At 45.6% G+C, this 23,943-nt stretch overlaps 1 protein-coding gene across 13 annotated transcripts in view; it reads right to left on the bottom strand.

The window, feature by feature from the left end:
* ERG (ETS transcription factor ERG) overlaps positions 1-23,943 on the bottom strand; it is a 280,990-nt gene that overhangs the window by 30,944 nt on the left and 226,103 nt on the right. For all 13 annotated transcript variants that reach the window (XM_059065278.2, XM_059065280.2, XM_067035112.1 and 10 more), the window contains one exon: positions 10,138-10,289. In XM_059065278.2, coding sequence (XP_058921261.1) covers positions 10,138-10,289 — 152 coding nt within the window. The remainder of the gene's footprint in view (positions 1-10,137; positions 10,290-23,943) is intronic.

The following is a 23,943-nucleotide window of genomic DNA, read 5'->3' on the forward strand; positions in this document are numbered from 1 at the left end:
TTGTGCAAGACCAATATCTCATCTCCTTCCCCTAATTAACCTTTAAAACCCAAATCTCTGTATTATAGATATTGGAACCCCACCCCCATTCATGTCACTGAAGAGAACCAGGTGACAACGTGAGAACGGGCTGCCCTGTTCTCAGTTCCCCCCCTTTTTTTGTCCCTAAGAAATTCACTGACTTTCTTCTCAGTTCAGCGATGCATTTAAAAGGATGTTAGATTCTATGCATAATTTCCAGGTGCTCCACAAGAGATCCTTTTAAGTTCAATATTTTACTAAAACCAAGAGTCTTCTCTGCATATTTTTTACCCATTTACTTTAAAACTTTTCCATTTTCAATGCAGCTGTCAAACCTAGCTCACACTATGCTCCACTTCATTCAGTTATTAATTAATCAATTGTCAAAAGTTAATTGTACATATGAATTGTTCAATACCCTACGGCACAAAAACTGTAAAAAAAAATGTGCCTACTTTAAACTCTCTGAGAATCAACAATTCCATTATGTATTTTATTCAAAACATACGTTATTTTTGTTGGGCTCTAAAGATACCTTTGAAATTCTGACATGCCACAATATTTCAGTGGATGGAGACATTCTTAACTCCTCTTGAGTGGATTATCTAGTTTGGGGATTTTGTTTTTCTTTATTTGTTCCCCCATTACCTCCCCTTAGTTGTTCCGTGACAACGCTGCTTATGCTCATCATGTTCTAGAGATGGAGTGACTTGTTCCATTTCAAAGTCTCTCCCTGCTTGGGTTTTCTTTCTTTGCCCCTCTTTAAACGTGGGTGTCCCTGGAGTTTTGTCCTCGGTCCTCCACTCTCCTCACTTCATAGATATCCCCGGGCGTCTAGGCTCTCTACGTTCCAACTACAACAGGCACGCTGTATTGCTTCCCAAGGGCTGCCATTAACAGAGGACCACACACTAAGTGGCTCAAAACAACAGGAATGCGGTCCCTCACAGTCCTGGAGGCTGGAAGTCCGAAATCAAGCTGTCAGGAGGGCTGTGCTCCCTCTGGGAATCCAGATAAAATTCTTCCTTTCCTCTTCCATATTCTGGTGGCGGCTGGCAATGCTCAGCGTTCCTTACTTTGCAGCTGCAGCCTTCCAATCTCTGCCTCCATCTTTACATGGCCTCCTTCTCCCTGTGTCTTCACATCATCTTCCCTCCATGTATGTCTGGGTCCAAATGACCCCTTTTGATAAGGACACCAGTCGTTTTATTAGGCCCACCCTCGTGACCTCATCTTGACTTGATCAAATCTGAAAATACTCTATTTCCAAATCAGGTCACATTCCAAGGCACCAGAAATTAGGATGTCAACATATTTTTTTTGTGGGGGAACAGTTCAACCCGTAATACATGCTTATCCCTTGAGTCTAGGGCTTTCTCCCAAACGCCTGACCAAATATGAAGAGAAGAGCTACAATTTTTGGAGGTATCACTATAACCCAAGCACTGCTTATGCACTTCACACATATGTCTTATTTAATCCATACAGCACCATATGAGGTAGGCATTACTATCATCCTTATTTTAGTGGCAAAAAAACTAAGGATCAGCAAGATTGAATGACTTCCCAGAGCTAGAAAATGGCATAGTTTAGAACTCACGTGCAGTGACCCACGATAAGGAATTTTAACCCTATGCCCTCTACATGGGCCCACTGAACTGCCTTGTGTGTATCCCGTGGGTATCTTAAGTACAGGACGAACCAAACCAGAATCATCTATCTTAATTTTTTTTTCTACATTTACTAACATCTCCCCCGCCATTCTTGCCAAATCAAAGCTATTTTCAATGCGATTCTTCTCTTGGTTTTCAGGAAAGACAGAGAAATCATTATCATCGTGGAAATGTAAAGGTTAAGGGCTGAGCAACAGACAATCTTAAACATCTCCTTTACCCCTTGACTTATTACTTACATCTCCTTTGAAAAGGTCATTTCAGAATCTACAACAATTTAACAAATTTCTTCCATCATTCTAGTACCTTGTGTTCTTCCTGGACGTTTTTGATCATGTAGGATAGGAATGAGAGCTCAGACTGTGGATTCAGACAGAACTGGGTTAGAATTCTACCTCTCCACACCATTGGCTAGGACATCTTGGACTACTATCTTATTTTCCCTAGTTTTAGTTTCTTTATCTGTAAAGTGAGAATAATACATAGTCCCTAGACCACAGGATAGTTGTGGGATTTAAGTGAGATAATCCCTTTTTAATAAAGAACATGGCCAACTGCCTGACGACAGTGTGGTGACTGTTGCTATTTCTGTCTTTATCATCTCAGTCACATGTATAACCCAACGGCAGTTTCCTCACTACAGCTCATCGTTTAAAAATATAATTAGTTTTGACTTTAGGATTTAAGTTTTAGTTGGTTTGGTTGTTTAGTTGCTTGACTTAGCATAAAAAATTGTAACCAGAAGCTTACAGAAACACATTCCATAATGCAGACGTAATGGGAGAGATCTTTGGAAGTGTGTAGAGGCACATGACAAAGTAAAATAAAGAAATGTATAGTTTATAGAAAACAAATGTGTGGTTACCAAAGGGGAAAGGGAAGGAGGGGTACAAATTAGGGGTGTGGGATTAACAGATACAAACTTTTATGTATAAAACAGATAAGCAACAAGGATAGACTGTATAGCACAGGGAATAATACCCGTTATCTTATAATAACCTATCGTGGAGTATAATCTGCAAAAATACTGAATCACTGTGTCATACACCTGAAACTAACACAAGATTGTAAATCAACTATACTTCAATTAAAAAAAAAGTGTGTAGCTTTACCAACAAGTTCTTTAAGTATAAATGAGCACAGGCCTGGGAATTGGCTCTGGTCTCGCCCATGTCCGCGTGTGTCCTCAGGAAAGTTGTTTCACCTCCCTAGGGCTCGATTTTCTCATGTTTAAGACTTTTATGATAGTTGATTGTATGTTTCCACTTGACTAGATCATGGGATGCCTAGATATTGAGTTAAATATTATTTCTGGGTGTGTCCGTGAGGGTGTTTCCAGAAGATACCAGCATTTGAATTGTGAGACTGCGTAAAGCACAGACAGGGAGAGGGGGACAGAGAGAGAGAAAGATTGCTTCTGCTTCTTTGAAGAGCCCTGACTAATACAAAGCAGAATGAAGATCATCAAGAATCTTGTACGTCCGTCTCCTATGACTCTGTGATTCCCACTCTTCACTCGACCAGATGCAGGTTTACTGACTTCTGCACATGGGCCACGAGCTTTGCTGCTTTGTCTGGCGGTGAAGAATATGCGGAAGACATAATCACCAACTCACGACGCTCACCATCTAATAGAACAGACGGGCTTACAAATAACTAACTCTAATAAGATTAAATTGTAGTAATATGTTGGTCATCTGGGCTGGGTGGGAGAGTGTATTCTTCTATCGCTGGTTATTCGTCTGCTTTCAAGCCCAGCTTGGAGATGTCATATGTACAAAGGACCGTGTGCAGGTGATGAGAGACTTCTGCCACCCTGAAAGCTCAAATTCCTGACTTTCTAAGAAGCCAGGCCAGCAAAGACTCACACTGGGCACACGCTCTCTGCCTGCACCGGGCTGTTCGCTAACGTAACTCACTCTGTCCGTGGAGGGTCACAAGAAGCAGGCTGGCACTGCATGGTACGGCCACTGTGGCAGGAAGGTGGCCACGACCGTAGCCTCAGTGAAGCCCGGACATAAAGTCCAGGGATCCTGCTTTTAGGATTCTGCTCCAATAAAAACATTGCCTTCCCTGTGAAACTTTTTTGAAAACAGGCATTAATTCCCCAAATGGCTCTTTTTACTTAGGCCACCAGGAAGCTCAGAGCCATACTGGAAGCTTAGCTACAGCATCTTGGCCAAGCTTGTGGCCAAAATGGCTGCATTCCTCCTTCATGTGACCTTGGTTTTCCATTAATAATTGTAATTGCCTTAGTACTGATCTCTAATTTCTAACTGATCAGTAGCTTGGTTCACATGATTATCAGTAGTTTAGTTCACAAGGCATCTCAAATCCTTCACGGAATTAAATGCTATATCCAGTATACAGATGCACTATAGAATATAATATAAAACCAAATAAAGTGTGGCAATGAAAGAATTGGTAAGACGTTGGCAGAGAAGCAATGAAGGTGCTAGCAGATCAAGGATGGCTTCCTAGGCAGGGTGGGTTTCAAAGATGCCTTGAAAAGCGAGAAGGATCTGTTAGCAGCGAGAGGAAGGGCGTTCCATCAGAGGGAACAGCACGGGCGAGGACACTTGTGACAGCCGCACAGGAGCAGAATGATGTGACTGGAGGGCAGGACAGGGTGGAGGCTGCAAAGGGGTTTAGAAATCTTGTCATCAGGGAACAAAGGAAGCTTTTCTTTACTAGTAATGTTTACAGTCATCTTGTTCCTCAACTATTTTGAAACATTCGTCTGAATCACTCATTTGAGCTCTTAATCATACTCTCTGCTGTCACGAATTACTTAACTTCATGTGGCTGGGTCTTATCTGCTTCTCACAGGCTTTGGTCATTTCCTCTGTGACTGGTGTGAGAGTAGCAAGTATTCATAAATACCTCACGCATTGAGTAGAAGTTACCCAGCAGGGAGGGCCTGAGGAAGACACAATACGAGAAGTTCTAGCCATGTGTGTTTGGGGGCCAGGAACAGGGGGTTTTAAATCACATGAGAGCTTTTATTCTTGGTGACTGGAATATTCTAAGTGCTCAGTAAATGAATGAATGAATGGATGGATGGATGAAAGAATGAATGGATGAGTGAATGAATGCAGACAAGGAGCCAGTTCAAAGGTGAATGTGGCAACTTTTTGTCTCTGAGACTTCTGACTCCCAGGAGCATTTGTGCTCAAAGTGGATATTTAGAAAATAAAAATAGAAGTGTTTGAAAAGCCCCATGCCTCAGCACCCATTTTAGGGAATAAAAATAAAGGAAAAGAAAAATCTTCTCCAAATGATGTAACCTGCTGAAACCAGAGGTTCTGTTGCATTTTGGTCAGCATTTTGCAACTCTGAAGAAAAGTGGATGAAGACGGTGCCTTCCTCTTCGCCAGCTCTCTCAGTTAGCACACCGCTGAGGATACTGTCAAGGCCAAAAAAATAACAGTGACTGCCGGAGGCCAGCGGCACCCGGAGGGGAAGCATCACTGCTGCAGAGGCTTCATCAGACATCACAAAACTTCTGTTCTCTAGAGCATATTAGTGCCATGGTACAACGGGGACCCATTCTTTCTAAACATCGATCTGCGTTCACAGCCTTGGTGAAGAGGAGTTGGAAAAACCACCTGGAAGTCAGATTCCCGGGTTGTCCCCGAGTGGTCTCGGCTGTTGATGGGAACACAGTAAAACGTGTAAGGCTGAGTATCGCGCTTGATCTGATCTGTCTGAACGGAGCTCAGCGCTGCCACCAATGAGTAGAGCGGCGGGGCTTCTTCCTCAGCTCTCACTCTGTGTTTTGTGCCTTAAATGGCCCTGTATTTCCCCGTGAGTGCCTTGATGCAGGACCTTTACACAATGTATTGTGCCAACCAATGACAGCCCCTAAAACACACCTGAAGGGAAAAGCTTCAGGACAATTCTTTCTTTTGCCAACTGCCTTTTCTAAATGATGCCTTTATTTCAAATAACGAAGGTGTACGCAAGCAAAATTTACTGAGTGTCTTCTGTCTAGCTTAGAGCACCTCAAACCTTATAATTCATGAAAACCACACAGGAATGTGTTAACAATGTAGAGCCCTCAACCCCACACCAGGATTCATAAAATTTAGAGACGGGCACTTTGAAATCATAAGAGTCTCCCAGGGAGCCCCGGTGCGAGTGGTTCTGGTGATACTTGCGAGAAACATTTCCCAGTCAGCCTCCAAATTAAGCTGAACCGACAAAGAGCCATTTAACTGGGTCCCGTGTCTAGGGCCCCTCTTATTAAGACTGATTTCACTGAATGATACTTTGATCTACAACTGTGAACATAAGAAACAGCCCAACCCCCTGAGATGTAGACCTAGATATACAGATATTCACACCAAATAGATAGATAATAAATAGACAGACAGGTATGATACATAGACATAAATGATAGAGACAGATAGATAAATGATAGATAGATATAGATAAATGATATACAGATGAGAGAAAGAATAGATGATTGATAGATGATGAAAGAGAAAGAAAGAGAGAAAGAAAGGAAAAGAAAGAAAGAAAAAGAAAGAAAGAAAAAGAAAGAAAGAAAGAAAAAAAGAAAGAAAGGAAGGAAGGAGGAAAGAAGGGAGGGAGGGAGGGAGGGAGGACGAGAGAGAAAGGAAGGAAGAACAGGTGTGAGGTATGGCTTAGCCACTACACGTTTGAGGGGTAGGGGCGCAATCAGCGACCTCGCCAGGAGGACAGGTGGAGGCCAGGCTTTCCCAGAATGCCTGGCAGCTCTACTGATTGTTTTTCTTGTGACTTCCCTGTTACCCTCCTACAATAAACCACGGAACACATTTTTCTCTAGACTCAGAATTAATAGCTGGGCCGTCTTTCCCACACTTGTTTTCTTTTTATTCTAGGGACACTGAGGCATGTATGGATTGAGGCCTCTTCACACAGCCTGCTGACAGCCTGGACCCAAATAACACCCGCTTCTTGCAACTGTGCAGGATTTAAAAGTTTGCGTTAAAAGTATCTACGCAAACATACACGCCCCCCTCCTTGGTTTCACCGTCTGCTAGGTTCTTACTCGAGCCCATGTTCTCTATCCATTTACTCTGAAAACGGATTCTGTCTTGTTCCTTTATTGATATTTGTGTGAGCTTTCTTAAATCCATTTTGAAACAAGGAGGGAGTGTAAATATATCCAATGAAAGTATGTATCTGTTCATTACGGTTACTTTATGAGTTTCTTTACAGCTCTTGAGTTAAAGACAGTAAGTCTCAAAACCAGGAACTTTGAGAAGTGAGGAATTCAGGCACAAGAGCCCAATCTGAACGCAGACAATACCCCAGGTTCTGCTTTACCTTCTCGCTAACACACCAATCTCCGGGCCAGCGTGCATCGGGACCAGTTTTAGGTCTAGGACATGAACGTCAGTGCGTAGGTGATGGATGGTGCAAGTGCTTCAGAGTAAATAATGGGGTTTTTCTTGTTTTTTTCGTTATCTTCTTGATTGGCACTTATGAGTGCCAACCAATGTGTTTAAGTAGTAGGAACTATGTGAACCAGTCAGAACCAGGTTTGGAGAATTCTACCTAAGTATGCAGACTTCTCTACATCCACAATGTGCCCAAGTGAGGTGCCCGGATCCCCAGAGCTGGGGCCTAAGGTACAGAGGCAGCAGCTGACAGAGTGGTCCCCACATCCTGCCATCTCCACACTGGGGAATTTTCTGGATTGTGCAACGCAGCTCTGTGTGTGTGTGTGTTCATCTGCGTGTCTGTGTATGAACACACACACAGGAGGCTTGACCAATAACTGAAAGACTCACAACTTGCAAAACCAGCCACAGTGAGCTCTCTTACAAACCCTGTTAACTGAATAACTGCCTCTGCATTGGCATGAAGCAACCAAAGGAGGGAACAGCTGAAAGAGGACTTTCTTCAGGAGTTGAAACCAGCCTTTACACAGACACTTATTATGAGCCAATCTGTGAAACCAGGCTTCCACCCAACCGACTGGCATTTCATGAGTACCTACTACACAGATCACAAATGGTGGGCGCTTTGACTTGACTAAATTGCTTCTTTGCCTCTTTCCCATGTAAATATCTCTCCTGTTTTCTAAACAGTTTATTTAACATAGGAAGCCGCAAGTCTGGCCCTACTGGAAAGGATATGGATGACATCAAAGGCTATTGCTGGCAGGACAGAAACAGGACCTCGTCAGTTAAAAAGGATATAACGGCACCAGGCTTATTAGCTCCTGGGTCTGCGATTCTACACGGAACCCAGGTCAGCATCTTTAACGTGGGCCTCTCCTCAGATTGATTCTCTCGCCTTAGAGAACTAAAGACTTGGTTATGCTTAAACTGAAGAAAATACTTTCTGAAGGAGGAAGGCAAAGGGTGAGATGGGCTTGGGCAGACATCCTCTGGGTTTCTATGTCACCCCGTTCAGCTTCAGCCAGTGTCCGAGGCAACAGCATCTCTGCCCTCCCACTCCTCTCCAGGCACGTATCTGTTCTCAAGCCTTGTTCAGGTACCACACATCCAGGGTGAGCATCTCGGACATCTGCCCTTCCATATTTTTTCCCATTCAACAGGAAATGCCTCCTGTTCTAAGTCACAGTAACGAGTAACGGGTCTCGGGAATGCAGCTTAGTTCCCATGATAAAACCAAATACACGCCCTCTGCATACATGTCAACTGTCTTTCAAGAAACACGAACACCAGCTTTGTCCCTCTCATGAGGCACACTTGAGACTCTCTCCACTGTCCCCTATAAAAGCCTTACAACGTGTGCTCCAAGATCGGGGATGGATGACCCCTTTCGTCCCTAACTGCATCCAATCATTTTGCTGCAAAGCCACACGGTGACAGCCCTGAAGAGAAACCCAGTCCATGAACCCAAGTCAGACGCTTTGCCAAGGACTCTGCACGCTGAACTCTCTTGTTCGGAAAGCGATGGGAACAGAAGTCCGCTGGATGTGACCTGACGCAGAATTAAGGGGCAGGGTAGGAGTCATGCCACGGAGGGGATCGGAACCCGTTCGCCATCACACCTCATGGAGATGAACAGAGATGACTTCCGGGGCATGGGAGAATCCAGTTTGCACCAACCTCACCCATGCACACCTCTCGTTACTCCGGCAACAGGGAGCAGCCCGGGCAGTACTGCCCAGTGGCTAGGAACCCCTTCATCCTTTCCTCCCTCGGTTAGCATTCATTGAGCACCTAGTACACGCCAGGTACTGCACTTGGCCATGGAGGTAGGGCCTTTGTGGGGCTTACGTTCTATTGAGGGAGGAGATAATAAGAGAGCTTTCACATAAAGATCCACTATAGTGACAGACAGGGATAAAGGAAACAAAGGAAAATGAGGCAGGTGGCGGGTTGAGAGTCACTGGGTGGAGTGGGGAGGGGGGCGACTCTGGATGGAGGGGTCAGGAAAGGCTTCTGAACAGATGTTTGCACAGAGCCCTGAAGAAGGACAGAGCTCCCTGGAATCAAGGGGGTTTGGGGCTGAGGCGACAGCAAGTTCAGCCCCTGAGGCAGAACAAGAGGGCGCCCAAGCGACAGCAGTGGGTGATGAGAGGGAGCTGGCGGGGGCTCTACTGCAAGGCGCTGAGATTCATTCCAACCAACGCCCCCCCCCCCCCAGCCCCCCGAAAGGAAGAGAACGAAGGAGTCAGAACGGCCTGAGCCCTAACTCGGCCTCTTATTAACTGCAGGCTGACCTCTCCAAGCTTCAGTTTCCTCATCAGGGCACTTGTGACAAAGACGCTACCTATTTCCCAAGATTTCACGACACCAAAACTTCTATGTCTCCACATCGCTCACCAAATACCTAATACAGAGTGAGGACCCGCTGGGCAGTGATGGTTGTCACCGTTGCTGTTGTTGTGGTGATATTTTTGGTTTTATGTAGTGCATTCCCTCTGAGCAGGTTTCAGACAACCTTCCTATTACCTTTAGTTTTGCTAAATAAATAAATCCCTGGCATTTTCCTCAAATCCAGAGCTACCGTTTTGGCTTGGGTTTAGAATGACCTCTGGTAAAGAATTTTTCTGGCTCTCAGCGTCTGTGTTATAGGTCAGTGATCGCTGGAATTTCAGAGTTTGAGATCAAACAATATAGGGCTCCCAACTTTTAATTTTGCTAGATAAAGAAAAACTTTTGAAGCCTACCTTCTATTATAAACAGCACCTCATAAAAGGAAGGATATTTAACACCAAATAACCTCAGAGAAAAGCCAATTCTTCCTTAGAGAGGTCACTTTTCACGGATTCTCTCTCTCTCTCTTTCTCAGACACACACACACACACACACACACACAGAGCAGTGAACGTTTCACTGTGCGTGGACCAGCTCCTGCTGCCTTCCGTTTACAACCACTGCTCCAGGCAGCGGAGGGTGACCAACGCCAAGGGCAAGAAGAGAGAGCCCAGTGAAGCTCTAGGAGGGCGTGCGTCGCTGACCGAGCCTCTGACCTGCTGGGACGATAACCCGTCGCTCGTTCGTGGTCATGTTTGGGGGCGGCATGTGCTTCTCCTCCATGTAGCCGCTGTAATTCATCCCGACTGTGTCCGTGCTACCCACCATCTTCCCTCCTTTGGCCATGCTGCATTCATCGGGGGAGTTCCTGGAGGGGAAGAAGACACATCCTTCCATTATCGCGGCAAGCCAGAGCCCTCCTCCTTGTCTCCACGTGGTACCCAGAGAAGCAAGGAGGGGCAAGGTGGAGGGGTGTGAGGAAGGGGGAGGAGACAGTGAAAAGACAACTGCAGCGTCTGTGATGAACTGAATGGCTGTGTTTCTTCCAAATTTATATTTTGAAGCTCTAATCCCAACGTGATGGCATTTGGGGGTGGGGCCTTTGGGAGATAATTAAGTTTACACAAGGTCCTGAGGGTGAGGCCCCTATGATGGGATTAGTGGCCTTATAAGAAGACAAAGAGACCAGATACCTCTCTCTGTCTCTGTCTCTCTCCTCTTTGCCACTGAGTTTACAGCGAGAAGGTGGCCATCCTCCGCCCAAGGAGAGAGCTCTCTCCAGACATCAACCCTGCCAGCAACTTGATCTTGGACTTCCAGTCTCCAGAACTGTTGTTTAAGCCGCCCCCCCACCCCACCCCGCCACAGTCCATGGTATTTTGTGATGGCAGCCCGAGCAGACTAAGACAGTGCCCCTGCTCAGCGGAAGCAGAGGGCAGGCACGTGGGAAGCAAAGCTGCCACCTGGCTTCTATTTCTCCAGCCAGCTCCTTCCGAAACGGTCGTGTCCAACCCCCTTCCGTGACAACTGATTGGAAACACTTGCAAGGAGCAGGGAGCTGGCGCTTGTTCTCCCCGTGTGACTGTAAACAGGCCACGCGCGCAGATGCTGGGAGACGACCCTCAGCGAGGTTCATCCTGGAGTGCATGCCTCTTCACAACCTCACAACGAAAGCCCTGTGCTCAATCGCAAATCCCTGCAGCCAACCTTTAGACACAGAGTTTGAAGGCCCCCAGTGTTCCTGGCTTAGGTGCAGGCGGGAAGATCAGGAGGGAGCAGGACAGGGGACCCCAGCAGCCCCGCAGGACTGGGATCGGGAGGGCGTGAAACCAGCTGTGTGCCTGCAGAAAGGAGTCAGCTGCCGGGCCTTGGGGAACAGCTCACAGGGCTGCTGTTCGTTAAGACAGCCACGGCCTCTTGGATAAAGACAAACCTGCCTTTCTACAAAAAGGAAAAAGGGGAATATAAATTTTTAAGTGAGATTGGAAAGTTACTGGACATGGTGAAATCATACATAATGGGGAAACGCCAAACAGAAAATGCAGCTTAATCAGGAAACAGAAAAATGGTTTCTTGTGAGGGATCCTGATGGTTGGGTTATGTCTTCTAAGGTGGATTTCTGGAAATTTCCCCTCCAGTGCTACCCAACACAGGCTTCTTCATACTCTTAGGAATCTACGCATCTCCACTGGATTTTAGATTTCCATCCCAATGTCTGAGGCCCTGATGGTTGTGGGCTCCACTGCAGTGAGCCTTCCTTTGTCTCCTCCACACTTTGCTTGCTGGAACTCTGCAGCCAATTTGCAGAACTGTGGAACTATAGGCCTGGCGTGGACATAACCTTCAAGTCAGAGATGGTCTGAGGCACTGAGGCAGAAGGGCACCCTCTGGGCGGGGCAGGACTGAGGTGGGGTGGAAAGGGTCATTCTAGACCTAAGAGCCATGGCAGGGGTGTGGACAGGAAGAGCAAACCAAAGGCCCTGGAAAGAGTTTGTTCAGCATCTGGGAACTTTGAAGAAACAGATTTGTTCACAGCATCCCTTGCACACGTCTGGTGCTGATGGAGGGAGCTTAGGGCCGATGATGAGGAAGAAGCAGGTATGTCTGTGGATGGAGGTTAGAGTTGGGGTCGTCCAGAACTAAGTTCCTACCATGGGCCTGGAGATATACAACCCTCTTTCATGGCGTCCTCACAGCTGCACTAACATGAAGGAAATTTAAAAATAATAGCAGTCAGAGTTCCCACGGTGTGAACCCTCTATATTTCCAATGTTGCCTACACGTGCATTATTTCCTCCTGATGCTATTTTTCCTGGCTTCCAACATTTACCTCTAAAAGACCCATCCTAATATCAAAACACTGAATGTCTTCACTTGAGACTTAGTTTCCTTTCCCTTTGGAAAATTCCATCAGTTGAGTGGAGTATGTATGTTTTGGTCTATTGGTCTCAAGGAGAGAAGTTGCTAGGGAAGAGAGTTAAAGGGGTTTGTTTCTTTAGGAAAAAGACTTTAGATGCTACTTAGGTGATGAGTGTGACTCAAGTAATATCTGTAAGATCTAAGATGAGCACTGTTCAGATTCATTCGTTCACTCCTCCATTTAGACCATTTTTTATCGAGTGCCTGCTGTATACCAGGAACCATAAATTCTTTCTTCTCCAGCAAGGCAGTTATCCATCTAAAAAGTTAAAAGTCGGGCTTCCCTGGTGGCGCAGTGGTTGACAATCCGCCTGCCAATGCAGGGGACACGGGTTCGTGCCCCAGTCCGGGAAGATCCCACATGCCGTGCAGCGGCTGGGCCCGTGAGCCATGGCCACTGAGCCTGCGCTCCGCAACGGGAGAGGCCACAACAGTGAGAGGCCCGCATACCGCAAAAAAAATAAAATAAAATAAAAATAAAAAGTTAAAAGTCAAAGTGATGTATAGAATTATAGAAAGAGGAAACATGGGGGATTATGGACCCTACATTCCAACTCTCCCATTTTCTTACAATTCTACTGTTCAATTTCCATCTCTGAGGACTAAAGCTCTAGGAACAAATCAGTTTTCCCATGGCATTAAAATAGATCCCTCATCAAATACAGAGATATAATGAGCTATTAAATTGCATTTTACCAGAGCTTTCCAAAAATATGTGTAAGTATTTAAAACAAAGGCAGAGTCTTCAATAAGATTACTTTGCCTTCATCTTATATCCAGAAGACATAATTCATCTCATTAAGCTTTTCCAGCCAGCTTTCATTGTGAAAAAAAGCAGCAGAATGAAATCTTATTTTCAAATGTTGTACCATCAGTTCAATTAAAAAAATGTCTTTCTTCCACTGTATTTTGTTTTAGCTTCAGAAGAAGACAGAAGGGAACCATGTTTGTGATCACTTCCAATAGTTTCTGAATCTAAGTAATAAATCTAACAGAACTCCAACCCCAAAGAGGGGAGAGGTCACCCCATAGGGCCACTGACATACGAGACTCAAGGCAGGTATTCAACAAATACTGGTTAAAGGGGCCCCAGGTGTTCTATTTTCACTGTTTGGGGTTGGGGGAAGCAACTGCCATTTAATGCTAAAAAATGGCAAATGTAAATTTACTGTGGAAATATACATTTTAAAAAACACTCCAGGGCTTCCCTGGTGGCGCAGTGGTTGAGAATCTGCCTCCTAATGCAGGGGACACGGGTTCGAGCCCTGGTCTGGGAGGATCCCACATGCCACGGAGCAAGTAGGCCCGTGAGCCACAACTACTGAGCCTGCGCTCCGCAACAAGAGAGGCCGCGATAGTGAGAGGCCCGCGCACCGAGATGAAGAGTGGCCCCCGCTTGCCGCAACTAGAGAAAGCCCTCGCACAGAAACGAAGACCCAACGCAGCCAAAATAAATAAATTAATTAACAGATCTTTATTTCAGAAAGGCATCAAGAACACCCTGCCCCACATGTTCTCTGGCTTAAGGTGTGCACTGTGATACATACACGATTCATAGTCTAGGCCACCATCCTTGCCCCTGGACTGTTCATTCCCCAGCACAGCAGATGTGTGACCCATCCAGAGCGTATCTAAAAAGATGGAAATAAGAAAGAGAGGGAAATCCTGGGGGAGGATTTTTTTTTTCATGGAATTTAGACACTGCTATTTTAAGAAAATGAAATCTTAACATGATTCAGAGAATTGCAAAGTGTATATTGAAAAGTTTCCCAAGAGATGCGTTTTCAGCTCTTTGCCCAGCTGTGGTAAGAAAAGATCCACACTGGAAATCTGCCCCTTGCTTCCTGCACTGTTTAGCTCTACCTTCATTGTGCATTCCGAGAAGTCACAGGGAGAAGCTTCCCACAAGCAGCCTGGTATCCTACCCTGCACCAAGCCTGGAACAGAGGATCCCGTGTTCTCTTTTCTAACACGGTAAGGGTTTGGGCATATTCAGTACTTCATTTTGAAATGCACGTAGCAAAGAGCATCCCTTTAAATATGATATTCTTAGTATTCACATATGTGTTCTTTAACAGTTCCTGTGAAAGTTCTAAGGCAATTCATTAGATGCCTGCTAAATGGGTAATTAATTGGTAAATATGAAAGTTCTCTGTCTTATGATTTGGGGCATAAATTTCTTTATTGCTAATAAGCATGGTTCAAGATATTTCTCTCAAAGACTCTATCTCTTAAGAGCATGGAAAAGTGATTATGCAAGTCAAACCACAGTGAGATATCACTTCACACCTGTCAAGATGGCTATTATAAAAACAAAAACCAGAAGATAACAAGTGTTGGTGAGGATGTAGAGAAACTGGAACCCTCGCATACTGTTGGTGGGAATGCAATATGGTACAGCTGCACTGGAAAACAGTATGGCGGTTCCTTGAAACATTTTTTTAAAAAACAACCATATGATCCAGCAATCCCACTTATGCATATTTATCCAAAAGAATTAAAATCAGGCAAGAAATATTAGCACTTCTAGGTTCACTACAGTACCATTCACAATAGTCAAGATGTGGAAGCAACCTATATGTCCACTGATGGATGAACAGATAAAGAAAATGTGGTACACTCGTACAATAGAATACTATTCTCCTTAAAAAGAAGGAAATTTGGAAATAGATGACAGCACAGGTGTACCTTGAGAACATTATACTTAGTGAAAAAAGCCAGTCACAGAAAGACAAATACTCCCCGACTCCCCCTTACATGAGGTATCTAAAAAAGTCAAATTCAGAGAATCAAAGAGTGAAATGTTGGTTTCCAGGAGCTGGGGGAGGGAGAAGTGGGGAAGTTACTAATCAACCAGCATAGAGTCTCAGTCAAGTAGAATGAAAAAGCTCCAGAGATCTGCTGTACTACTTGGTAACTTTGGTCAACAATAAGGTACACTTAAAAATTTGTTTAAAAGGTAGATCTCATGTTGTGTTCTTATCACATAAAATAAATTGAAAAATTATTGTGTCTTAACCATATTCTCAGACTCACATTTTCAGGTCTGGGTTTTATTTGTAACCCACAAAACACTGGTCTTGACAACCCCATACAGTACGTGGCACCAGTGAGAGGGACGGAAGGCAGGAAGACCGCTCACAGCAAGAGAAATCCCACACTGGGCCGGGGCTGCCCTGAGAGCGGGAGGCTGTTTCAGACTGCAGAATTCCAGGAAGGCACTGGACAACAGCTGGGGTGCCAAAAAGTTGGGTGTGTCAGCCTCCAAGTCCCTTAAAACATCCTTGGGGCCACAAAACTTTAGGAGTTTAATCTCTGCAGCAGTCTAACAGATTTCCATGCCACTTGGGTGTAACTGCGGTCACTCTAGAAAATAGAGAAGTAATGTAGAGAGACCCCCTCAACCTTCATGATGAACAAGATAGGGGGTTGGTGCCCTTCTTCTGATAACTGGAGACACATGCCCAACTAAGATGGCCTGTTGAGCCTCAATTAATTCATCACTCTTAAGTAGCATTTGGAGAATTAAGGTGAGTTGAGAATATGATCACTGACTTCTTAAAACATACTAGTATTATGAATTAACGATGAAAGAACATGGCAAAGACTATCAACTAAGTTGGAAAACCTACTATATTTAAATTAAGGGGAGAAGTCAGACATGCTGCCAAACTCCACTGGGTTCTTGTAGGGTTATAGAATCAGAGGCTTGGGAAGCTCCATTCCCAAGCCCCCGGGCAGGACTCTCCAGAAGCTACTTGGATGAACAAATGCTTAGCTTATATTAACATTTTTCTAAGGAGGAGAGTCCAACATTTCCCTCTGCAACTCCAGAGTTCTATTTATGTGTATGTGTGGTGGCTCTGAATATACTTTCTTCCCCTTTCCTTCTTCAAACTATGTGACACTTGAGGTGGGCTGCAAACACGCACACAAGACATAAATGATCAAAGGAATGGAAGTGAAGGTTATATGAGGGCAGAAAAGCAATTAACCAAGAGATAAAATCAGCACATTGAGTAAGCTTACTACTTATAGTTGTTCAAGGTAGAACATCAATCTATCTCTGAACTTTCTACTTGCCAAAGCAAAAAAGGAAGTCTATCCTGTGACAATTCAAGGTGTCAGAAAGATACACATGAACCAGTCATTCAGCAGAAGCAAAGCTTTTCCTGGGCTGAAACTTGAGAGAAGTTTCTCTCGTGGCTTCTCTTGAAGAGAACTGGGTGATGCAGCAAGCAGTGTCCTTCCCAGCATCCCATAACAGACCTGAGAACATACCACACAGAAAGCAGGATGCTCCAGTCACACAGCTCTCAGCTGCTTCAGCTACAGGAACTAGGAGACTGTATTTCCTCAGCCAGTGCTCCATGCTTACCATTTCTTTTTTTTTTTTTTTTTTTTTTTTTTTTTTTTTTGCGGTACGCGGGTCTCTCACCGTTGTGGCCTCTCCCGTTGCGGAGCACAGGCTCAGCGGCCACGACTCACGGGCCCAGCCGCTCCGCGGCACGTGGGATCCTCCCGGACCGGGGCACGAACCCGCGTCCCCTGCATCGGCAGGCGGACTCCCAACCACTGCGCCACCAGGGAAGCCCCTTACCATTTCTTGACACTGATTTTGGAAAGAACCGGCCAACCAGAAAAATGGGTGCAAAAATATAAAAAATAAATGATTAAAAAATGAAAAAAATCTCGAGAGATGGAATGCTACATATTCCAGTTTCCACAGTCTTCTAATTTACATGGTTTAAATTCAAATTTGCCTCTGTGTGGTGGGCAAACAAATACTTACAGACCTTATTTGGTTCATCTTCTATCCCGTATCTGACTGCTTACCCAGGTTAGGGATGGCTCCAAACTTGTTTTATGTATTCATGTTACAGTGAAACATTCAAAACGGCGCTGAACACACAGTAAATGTGACGTGTTAGCTGTTATTATTCATCTCATCCACACAATCCCACGAGGTCAAATACCAATAAGCAGCGGCAACACGACAGGTGACTTGCAGAGAGGATGGAGGCAGGTCATGCCCAAGGGTTACACAACCAGCAGTGAGCAGCTGGGATTTGAACCTACGGAGTTGGGGTCCTGAGTCCAAGGACTTGACCACCATGCTAGAGGACCTCCCCCGGGAACTCCACACGAGTGGCCTCTTTCACAGACATAACACATGATGCGATGGACCCTCAGAAGATTCAAGGTCATCACTGTTGGGGATTTCCTGAAGAATATTCTGGGAGTGGCCCTGAAGACAGTCACGGATAGGGCGCAGATGTGAGGTGAGTAGGGCCAGCCCCGTGCAGACAAAGGCAGAGCCTCCCGGGAGAGGCGGAAGGCGGCAACATTTATTTGGACACACACACGAATTGTGATAAGTCTGGTTTAAAAAAGAAGGTGGCCACCTTGATTTACAGTGGAACATCATATGTTCCTCCCCAAACCTTCCTTGAGGTGCTCAGCAGGGTGCAAGCTCTGCAGAGATGATGGGTGAATATTCATGAGCGTGAGGAAATCAGAGAAGAAGTGTCTGTGCTCAGAGAGGAGAGTGGGAATGCCTGTGGCTCAGATCGTGGGGCTAAGCAGACAGCACTGAGGACCAGGACAGGAGCTGGACCACTGAGAAAGTAGTCCGGCTAATTTTTTTAAGATTAAGTGGACCCCAGCCCAAGACAAAAGCTTCTTTTAGCTGTTTCCATACATAGTCTCTTTCTTTGAAAAGGGGTCATGTGCCTATAAAAATGTACCAAGACGTTAAAATTAGGGCTTTGGTTTTTGAAAAACAAAATAAACTTGACATCTGACATTGGTTTTCTCACATCAGAATCTAGTTACAGCAGGGCAGATTCCATCACAGAAAACAGCCCGCAGTGAAATGGCACAGATACGACCGTTAGCTTGACAAGGGTGCGCTGTGCCCTGGGCTGAGTGGGAACGGACCTCATTTATCCAAGAATGTCACTGAACGCAGCCCCGAGGGACAGGGCCGAGCTCACCAGCCACCTTCAGTCTGTGATCCACCCTCACTTCACAACAGTTAGTGGAGGCGCTCAGGCCTGAGAGAAAGCCCAAGGCAAGTCAAAATCGAATTTGGGCAATTGATAGAACTTCTCCTAGTGGGTGAAGGCAAACCTGCCAGTCCTCTCGAAAATCTACCCATTCTTCAAGCCCCATCCTCCTTCCTGTTCCTGAATCCCTCTTGCACTTGGGGACGGCTTTCCCCTGCCTTGTTCTCCATCACATGCTGGTGGAGTATTTTTTTTTTTCACATTTGAAATGCATATTTTTTAAAAAAAACTTTTATTGGAGTACAGTTGATTTACAATGTTGTGTTCGTTTCGTTCGGGTGTACAGCAAAGTGATTCAGTTACACATATACACATATGCATTCTTTTTTAGATTCTTTTCCCATATAGGTCATTACAGAATACTGAGTAGAGTTCCCTGTGCTGTACAGTAGTAGGTCCTTATTAATTACCTATTTTATATATAGTAGTGTGTATATGTGAAGTAATTCAGACAGAGAAAAGACAAATACAATACGATATCGCTTATATGTGGAATCTAAAAAAAAAAAAAATGGTACAAATGAACCTATTTTCAAAACAGAAATAGAGTCACAGACGTAGAAAACAAACTTATGGTGACCAAAGGTAAAAGAGGGGGAGAGGGATAAATCAGAGGGTGGAGTATTCTCGAGCTTTACTTCCAGAGAGTCTGCTTTCCTGCTACCAGAGTCATCTTCCACAAGGACAAGTCCACGCTGGCCACGTGCAACCCAAGCCCTTCCTCGGCCCATAGCGCCTTCCGACAAATCCACACTCCCTAGATTCTCCTCGGCCATCTGGCCCTGGGCCTCCTCAATTCATTCATTAAAAAAAAAAAAATTACTCGGGCTTCCCTGGTGGCGCAGTGGTTGAGAGTCCGCCTGCTGATGCGGGGGACGCGTGTTCGTGCCCCGGTCCGGGAGGATCCCACGTGCCGCGGAGCAACTAAGCCCGTGAGCCGTGGCCGCTAGGCCTGCACGTCCGGAGCCTGTGCTCCGCAACGGGGGAGGCCACAACAGTGAGAGGCCCGCGTACCGAAAAAAAAAAAAAAAATTACTCAAGTACTGTTGATTTACAATGTTGTGTAAGTTTCAGGTGTACAGCAAAGTGATTCAGGTATGTATTTTATACACACACACACACACACACACACACACACGTTCTTTTTCCAATTCTTTTCCCTTATAAGTTATTATAGAATACTGAGTACAGTTCCCTGTGCTATACAGTAGTAGGTCCTGGTTGTTTATCTATTTTATATATAGTAGCGTGTATATGTTCATCTCAAACTCCTAACTTATCCCTCCCCTCCCTTTTCCCTTTGGTAACCATAAGTTTGTTTTCTATGTCTGTGGATCTATTTCTGTTTTGTATTATAAATAAGTTCCTTTGTACCATTTTTTTAAAAAGATTCCACATATAAGCAATATCATATGATATCTGTCTCCCTCTGACTTACTTCACTCAGTATGGCAATCTCCAGGGCCATCCGTATTGCTGCCAATGGCATTATTTCATTCTTTCTTATGGCTGAGTAACATTCCATCGTACATATGTACCACATCTTCTTTATCCATTTACCTGTGTCACAAACACTCGAGGAGCGGGTCTACGCCAGGTACTGTCCCAGGTGCTGGGGAACCAGCGGCGTCCCTGTTCTCGCGGTGCCTGCGTTTGGGCGGGTGAAGCCCCTCTCCCCAGCCCACACGCTCTGCCCTGGGAGAGCGCGGTCCACATCCCATCCGACCCTTTTGTGGATGAGCAAGTGATGTTTCCTCCCGTTCAGTCGTCAGCTCATTACGGTTTATTAGAATATGGCACTATCTTCCCAAATGTTCTTTTTCGTTTATTAGGTGACTTCATGTTAAGAACTTGATGCTGGAGCTAGACTACAGAGGCTTGCTCTGGCAGCTCTACCCTGACAGTCCAAAGAGGTCAGGTCCACGAGAGGGTGCTGGCGATGCTGGCCAGGGCGTGCACCCCAAGTCTGCCTTAAACCTGAATAGGAATCAATTCCTCCTCAGGTGGCTTTCTTCATAAGAATCCTAAAAGCACACACTTGGTCCTAATCGACCGAACCAACTCCTAATCAAGTTTCACGCCATGAATGGAGGTAATCACCACAAAAGTTATTTTTAGGACCCCAGACAAGGAGGGGATTGTCTGGAAAGCGCCGGGGTAATTTGCAGGTCTGGTTTATTTCTGAATCAGAGGCAGTGGAAAAGCTGCTTCAGAGCCCATGGCCTGAGCAGCGGGTGGAGCTCGGCAGTGATTCACGCAGCACTCTGGGCTCGAACTGAAACTGGAGATGTTTGTCTTTACAGCTGTGTGTTATTTTTACCCTTACTAAATATTCTCCCCTGCACCTGGAATTTCAGCCTCTTCCCAACAGGCCTGTTCCCTTCTCCCTTCTCCGAAGCAGATGAAGACGAGATTAATTTAAAAAGTCACCACCAACAGTGAGTTCTTTGTCCCCAAAAGGGGTTTGAAGTTTCCCTGAGAAAGTTTCATGGTTTAAGTGTATATTTCTCTTAACAGCCGAAAATGGGTATCAGCAAGATCCCAGCACATTTAGATCTTGAAAACTGAGGAGGAAACGCATCCTTTGGGTATTTAGCCTTTAGAGTAAACTATTCTGTAGAATAAGATGTCTACGAATAGTTACCTGACAAAGATGTGGCATTTTTTCTATCTTGTGTGTGTGTGTGTGTGTGTGTTTTTCTCAAAACACTTTCATTTTTCAGAGAGGAGAGAATTAAGCACCGATAGCCATAGGGTGCTTTCAGGGTTTTATTTTCCTAAAAGGCTATGTAAATTCTGGTTAACCAAAATGATTTTCCTTTCGGGATAGAAAATGCCAAGCAGTGCCCTTGTCCCAATGTCAATATCCACGGTGACCTGATGGATTTACCTACATCATAAGGAAGAGCACAGCTCTTAGGCTGTTCTGCAAAACGGTGTGCATCCATTTGACACCCCAAGAAATGGCAAAGATGCTCCCGAGGGCTTCTAAGGAAGGGGGATGAGAGAAAGTCTGCTCCAGGCAGAGAGGGAGCCCCAGAGAACTTGACTCTCTCACTAAATCTTCCCCAAATGAGGCCCTTTCAATCCATGTCTCAGCCGTGCAGCCCAATGAACTGAGGTCTGTAGACTCAAGGTCCCTTACAAGTAGGACAGACTATTACCACCCGACCTCACTAGCACAGCTGGGAAAACCACTCGTTTTCCAGTCTCCAACACTGAGCCGCCCACAGCTTGGAAGGTTTGGAAGGTGGCCAAGCTTAACTAGGAAACATCTTTTATGCCAATCGGATTCAGAACCTGAAGGCAGAAAGGAACAAATGTGATTATAGCTGCAAATTTCACCGTCCTAAAAGAAGACATCAAGTCTTCTAGAAGATGTAAGAAAATATACATGAAGTCAAATCTCAATGCATCAAAGTAGAAAAGGCATGAGGGAAACCAGTCCCAGGGAGCCGCTTTCAAATGTCAAATATTGAGTATTCCATGTAAAATGAGAAAACTGATGTTAAAAGACCTTCAGCCAAGATCTTGTTCTGTAGGCAGGAATTGGGCAAAGCACCTCTTCCAACACAATGACACACAGGGAATTGGAATAGTCACTATCCTAAAACTGAGAATTTTTTATTTTTAATTTCAGCCCAATGAGTATTACTGAGAGCCACCACTGGGCCCAGGCCGTAGGTCTCCCATCACACTAATTATTTTTAAAATGTGGTTCTGTTTGGAATCACCTCATGAAGGGAATGTAAAGATGAGAGTAGTTTAATTGATCTGTTACAATAAAGTAAAATGATAGGAAAGTAAATTTTTTTAACTGTGTAATATATACAAGAAATAAAAATATGGTTGCTGTTTGGATTTAACGCCTCTCAGAAGACAAAAAAATCGGACACATTGCTCATCCGTCACCTGGAGAAACTCCACCGTCCCTGCCAACACGGAGGTGATGCCTGGCTAAAGGAAGCAGCCCTGAGGGAGGAAGAGGAGCACAGGCCTGGAGTCACATGGCCCACGGCAGGCGGACTTAAGTTATGGAGACGCAATGGTCTCCATGCATAAAATGGGTATAATCTTAATGCCGTCTCATAGATTTGATGAGGAAACTGGATGATATGTTGTATCCTAAAATCTATTAAGAAATCACAGTGCGTTATAGAAATATTAACACCACTCCCCTGGGAGTCTTCCCTGCCTGGGGAAACTGAGTCATACTCTCATCCCTGCTATGGCCAGGCCCTAGAGCACCCCCTGAACTTGTACTTGTCATGCGACCTCACGGAATCTTTTTCACCTTTGATGGACCGTAAGCTTCTCTTAACTCATCTTCATAGCAAACACAGTCTATGATGAAGAGTAAACACCGAATAAATGGTTTAGTGCAGAGTTTCTCCACTTAGAGACTACAGACCTTTGAGGGCAGATGATTCCTTTTGGGGGCAGATGCTGTCCTGTGTGTCCTGCGTGGACGCTGAACGGCACCTCTAGCCTCAACTCACTAGACGCCAGGGACGCCTCGCGGGTGTGACAGTCAAAAATGTCTGCGGGGGCTTCCCTGGTGGCGCAGTGGTTGAGAATCCGCCTGCCGATGCAGGAGACACGGGTTCGTGTCCCGGTCCGGGAGGATCCCACGTGCCGCGGAGCAACTAAGCCTGTGAGCCATGGCCGCTGCGCCTGCGCGTCCGGAGCCTGTGCTCCGCAACGGGAGAGGCCACAGCAGTGAGAGGCCCGCATACCGCAAAAAAAAAAAAAAAAAAAAAAAAAAAAAAAAATGTCTGCGGGCACCGCCAAATGGCTCCCTTGGGGCACAGTCACGGTGGCTGAGAACCACTGGTTTAAAGAGTAAGATCCCCTGAACTCAGGCAAGGAGTCCAGAGCTCCTCCTCTTTTGCCTGGTGCTTATTAGAGGTAAGTGCAAGCCCCCTGTGTCTGGGCTGATATTTAGAGGGGCCTAGGCTCGATTCTCAGGAGGATTCCAGTTGTGGTTTGTCAACCCCTCATTTGGGGTACACCCCCAAAACCCGGGGCTCAGCCTGACTGCCCTCTTCCTCACTCCATACCCGTCAGCAAAAACACATCAGTTCTACCTTCAAAATATGTCCAGAATGCAATCACTTTTCCCGCCCCTGCATCGCAACCTCCCTCACGCAGGCCTCACCATCTCTTCCCCGAACTCCTGAAGGGCCTCCTCGCGGTCTCGGCTTCAGCACAGGAGCCAGGGAGATCCTGCTAAATCTGAGTGACACCACGCCCCTCCTTTGCTTACAGCCCCCGGTGGTCTCCTAGCTCGCTCAGAGCGAAGATCAAAGCCCCGCGCTGGCCTCACGATCACTCGACCTCAGCCCCTGTCACTTCCCCTTGGTCACTGCACGTTAGCCACAATTGTCCTCCAACACTTCAGGTTGACCTCGGGGTCTCTGCACTTACCTGGAATCGTCTCCTGCTGGTTAACCATGGGACCTTCTCCCTCACTGACTTTGGGACTTGACTCAAATGTCATGTTCTCAGAGGTGATCTTCTCAGGCTGCCCTTTCC

This window comes from Kogia breviceps, chromosome 5 (assembly GCF_026419965.1).
Source record: "Kogia breviceps isolate mKogBre1 chromosome 5, mKogBre1 haplotype 1, whole genome shotgun sequence".
NCBI lineage: Eukaryota > Metazoa > Chordata > Mammalia > Artiodactyla > Physeteridae > Kogia > Kogia breviceps.